Source organism: Ammodytes marinus (assembly GCF_949987685.1).
Source record: "Ammodytes marinus genome assembly, contig: scaffold_173, whole genome shotgun sequence".
Taxonomy (NCBI): Eukaryota; Metazoa; Chordata; class Actinopteri; order Uranoscopiformes; family Ammodytidae; genus Ammodytes; species Ammodytes marinus.
The window spans coordinates 75,001-80,000 of NW_027648480.1; the positions used below are offsets into that span (position 1 = coordinate 75,001).

General features: G+C 42.3%; 1 protein-coding gene across 1 annotated transcript in view; it reads left to right on the top strand.

Moving 5' to 3' along the window:
• The window catches only part of LOC307270477 (lymphocyte cytosolic protein 2-like), a gene marked incomplete at its 3' end in the record, with an annotated part of 22,637 nt that overhangs the window by 13,216 nt on the left and 4,421 nt on the right, over positions 1-5,000 (top strand). The window contains exons 11-15 of the mRNA XM_080054359.1: positions 1,461-1,480; positions 1,832-1,851; positions 2,203-2,304; positions 4,065-4,083; positions 4,503-4,518. Of these exons, the coding sequence (XP_079910485.1) occupies positions 1,461-1,480; positions 1,832-1,851; positions 2,203-2,304; positions 4,065-4,083; positions 4,503-4,518 (177 nt within the window). The remainder of the gene's footprint in view (positions 1-1,460; positions 1,481-1,831; positions 1,852-2,202; positions 2,305-4,064; positions 4,084-4,502; positions 4,519-5,000) is intronic.

Sequence of the window (5,000 nt, forward strand, 5' to 3'; positions counted from 1 at the left end):
CAGGTTGCAACTGGAACCCTTTTCCACCCATTTATGACAGCATCACAGAGCTGGTGGATATTAAAGACCTTGCGCTCCTCCACCTTCTGTTTGAGGATGCCCCAAAGATGCTCAATAGGGGTTAGGTCTGGAGACATGCTTGGCCAGGCCATAACCTTTACCCTCAGCTTTTTTAGCAAGCCACTGGTCGTCTTGGAGGTGTGTTTGGGGTCGTTATCATGTTGCAATACCACCCTGCGGCCCAGTTTACGAAGGTTGAGTGCACGTGGTCAGCGTCGTACACAGAGGTTGGCTTTGGAAAATAGACGTATGAGTGCTGCCAGCATTGCTGAAGGGCTTGAAGGGGTGGGGGGTCAACCTGTCAGTGCTCAGACCATACGCCGCACTCTGCATCATACTGGTCTGCATGGCTGTCATCCCAGAAGGAAGCCTATTCTAAAGATGATGCACAAGAAACCCCACAAAAAGTTTGCTGAAGACAAACAGACTACGGACATGGATTACTGCAACCATGTCCTGTGGTCTGATGAGACCAAAATACATTTATTTGGTTCAGATGGTGTTAAGAGTGTGGAGCGGCAACCAGGTGAGGAGTACAAAGACAAGTGTGTCTTGCCTAGAGTCAAGCATGGTGGTTGGAATGTCATGGTCTGGGGCTGCATGAGTGCTGCCAGCACTGGGGATCTACAGTTCATTGAATTCTAACATGTACTGTGACATACTGAAGCAGAGCATGATCCCCTCCCTTCATAAACTGGGCCGCAGGGCAGTACTGCAACATGATAACGACCCCAAACACACCTCCGAACGACCACTGGCTTGCTAAAGAAGCTGAGGGTAAAGGTTATGGACTGGCCAAGCATGTCACCAGTCTTAAACCCTATTGAGCATCTTTGGGGCATCCTCAAACGGGAGATGGAGGAGCGCAAGGACTCTAATATCCACCAGCTCCTTGATGTCGTCATGAATGGGTAGAAGAGGGTTCCAGTTGCAACCTGTGAAGCTCTAGTGAACTACATGCCCAAGAGGGTTAAGGCAGCGCTAAAAAATAATGATGGCAAAACAAAAAATTGACACTTTGGGCCCAATTTGGAAATTTTTTCTTAGGGGTGTACTCACTTTTGTTGCCAACAGTTTAGACATTAATGGCTGTGTGTCGAGTTATTTTGAGGGGACAGCAAATTTACACTGTTATACAAGCTGTACACTGACTACTTGACATTGTATCAAAGTGTCATTTATTCAGTGTTGTCGCATGGAAAGATATAATGAAATATTTGAAGAAATGTTAGGGGTGTACTCACTTTTGTGAGATACTGTATATATATATATATATATATATACTTATATATATATATATTTATACTTAATTTACTTAATTAAATGTGATTTAACGCGTATCAATGAATGTTAAAAGTAATTCTTTTTAATCTTGTCTACATTTATTCATGTTTTCCCAGGACCCCACACAGCGGAAAGGGTGAGTTCACTTAAACTAACCCTTTAAAGTCTCTACCAGGAACTTTTAAATATTTCTGAAACAGTCTCATGTTTCCTCTGATGATCATAAATTACATGTAACAGCAAACGAGACCATCAGTGCAAAGAATGCTATTTTTATATAGTTTTTCTTAATGCCTTTGTCATGGGTATACGCTCACCCCAGGAACAACAGCTGGCGTGGTAAAAACACTACCGCTTTAGTCCAAAGGGGGCGCTAGAATTAACACACACTGAAAGTTCCTCGGAGCTACTTTAGTGTCCTGTCTGTTTGGTTACTGGATTTGTGGTTCTAATAATTTAAATTTTCTTTTTCTATTTTCTTTCACAGCCGGGTCCACAGCCTCGGAGGTAGTGAACACACACACACACACACACGCACGCACGCGCACACACACACACACACACACACACACACACACACACACACACACACACACACACACACACACACACACACACACACACACACACACACACACACACACACACACACACACACACACACACACACACACACAGACTGTCCACCAGAGGGCACTGAAGTCATTCATCTATTTATATTTTTTGGTGAAATAATTTGAAAATATTTTTTTGTGCTTTTCGTTTGTCTGAAATAAATGTTATCAATTCAATTCAGAAAGATGAGTGTGTGAAGACAGTATATACAGTGTGTGTGTGTGTGTGTGTGTGTGTGTTCAGGTCGGAGCCCCCCCCTGACCCCCCCTCCTATTCTAAACCTCCTCTTCTCCCCGGACCCTCAGTCAGCCGGAGCGGGTCATCGGCCAGAACGCCTCCAAACAGGTGTGTGTGTGTGTGTGTGTGTGTGTGTGTGTGTGTGTGTGTGTGTGTGTGTGTGTGTGTGTGTGTGTGTGTGTGTGTGTGTGTGTGTGTGTGTGTGTGTGTGTGTGTGTGTGTGTGTGTGTGTGTGTGTGTGTGTGTGTGTGTGTGTGTGTGTGTGTGTGTTATTATTATCCCAACAGTCAAATCTAGTTAAAGGGTCTCTTAAGGAACTTTCAATATGTGTTAATTCCATAGATAGTAAATAATATGGATGTAGCATCCGGGCTGACCTCAGTTATTCACACACCATCCAATAATCCTGGTTTGTGCGCGTCGCCATTTTGTGAGATTTTTACTCCGCCTCACGTCGGGGGGAGGGAAATAGCTGACGTATACCTCCGAGGCAAAGTGAGGGACAACGGGCGGAGAGCTGTCACTCAAGAGATCGCGCCAATACATTTTAACCGCCAAAAGAATAAAAACTAGCGTGGTCCAAAAAAATTCACACTGAGGGGCAGTGTTGTCATGGAGATATGACCTAAACATACAGACCAGAATGGTTTTGTGGCCCAGGCTGTAAATAGGTTTAATACGACTTTGAAAACGGCATGTTTAACATTGGAGTCAATGGAAACGGGCTCTCTTCTGCATACAGCCCCCAGTGGCACTTCCTGGTTACTACAATTGTGGTCACTTCCTTATTGGATGCTGGTAAAAATCGCTGAGGTTGGGGCTTGGTTAATTCTAGCGCCCCCCTTTGGACAAAAGCGGTAGTGTTTTTACTACGCCAGCTGTTGTTCCTGGGTGAGCGTATATACCCATGACAAAGGCATTAAGAAAAACTATATAAAAATCTCATTCTTTGCACTGATGGTCTCGTTTGCTGTTTTATGCAATTTATGATCATCAGAGGAAAAATGAGACTGTTTCAGAAATATTTAAAAGTTCCTCGTAGAGACTTTAACTTCAATTACTTTTTTTTAACTTAATTCTTTAAACGTATCTTTATTCTAGCGCACACATGACAGACAGGTCGCGAGGAAATATTTTTTTTTAATATTAGATTTTGTCAACAAGTCTTCATCTTTAAAGCTGGGGTGGAGGATTTGGGGAGAAATCGGTAGTTGGGATAGAGATTTGAATCCAAATACCTAAACCGCTCCACTTGTTCTCTTTGGTGCCTCCCTTATGGTCCCTCCCTGACACGCTCTACACCAACAAAGTCGTGCCAAAGTGAATGGACAGTCCCAACAGCCAATAAGAACGGAGAATCGGAGCCTCGCTCTGATTGGTCAAAGTGTACAGCTCATGTTAACTTTGACCAATCAGAAATCACATACCCCAGCTTTAAAACTGATGCAAGATGACCGATCAGTTTATTTAGTTTAGTTTAGTTTAGTTTTTTTATTTGTGCAAATAAACAAGATTAAAAATGGCAAGAAGATGCGCATAGACAGACATAAATGCACGGGTGGGACAAAAGAAACCCCGAAGGACTTATGAAGGATGTCCACCTGACATTAAAATACAATAAAGAAATGAAGTAAAATAAAAAAAAGAAAAGACAAGACAAACAAAAATTAAATTAAAGAGATAAAACTACAAAGTCATGTTACACAAATGAAAATACATCTAAGTACAAAAAGCAACGTAAAGATGTAACTAACAAGCAGAAAGACAATATAACTACATTCAGTTTATAATACAATAACAAGCAGAAAGACAATATAACATTCAGTGTCATACTGATGAGATGTTCTGCTTGTGGTTTGGTTTCTCAGGTTTGATGTGAGGAAAGAGGTGAGTGACAGTTTGTTTCAACTTTAAGACTTAAGATACGTAGGCCGTGAGCTAAAATTATCTTAGACTATTACACACACTCAAAAACATTTCATACTAACTGGATGCATGCACGCTCTCTCACACACACACACACACACACACACACACACACACACACACACACACACGCACACACACGCACACACACACACACACACACACACAGACAGACAAACAGACAGATACACACGCACACAGACAGACAGACAGACAGACAGACAGACAGACAAACAGACAGACAGACAGACAGACAGACATGCATGCATGCACGCACACACAATCAGGGACACACTTATTATCAGTTTTTTATCTATTACCATGTTGCGTTTGTCCAAAATAACTCTGATAATCAATTGTCTTTTCGTTTTTTCGATCAGCAAACACATGACGAAGGTGAGTTATTAAAATACATCCGCCACATTCCACACAAACCATTCTGCTAGTCCTGAATATACAGCTCTGGAAAACATGAAGAGACCACTCTAAAATGTTCAGTGTCTCTCGTTTGACTATTTAGAGGCATATGTTTGAGTCGAATGAACATTTTGGTTTAATTCTACAAACTACAGACAACATTTCTACCAAATTCCCCCCCAGAAATATTGTCATTAAAGAGCATTTCCATGAAGTAATGTAGAGATTGAAGAATAATCCAGACTGGTTTTCAATGTTTTTCCAGAGCTGTAGATCCATCCGTCTTGGAAAATAGTCCCTGAACACAAAAATGCTCGATGTTGTTTTGTGCCCCAAACTTAGCCTTCAAGGCAGCGCTGCATGGAAGGCACTCCCCGCCCCCCGCCCCCTTACCCTAACCTTAACCATCACAACTGAATGCCTAACCCAAACCCTGCGCGCTGCCTTGAAGGCTTTGTTGG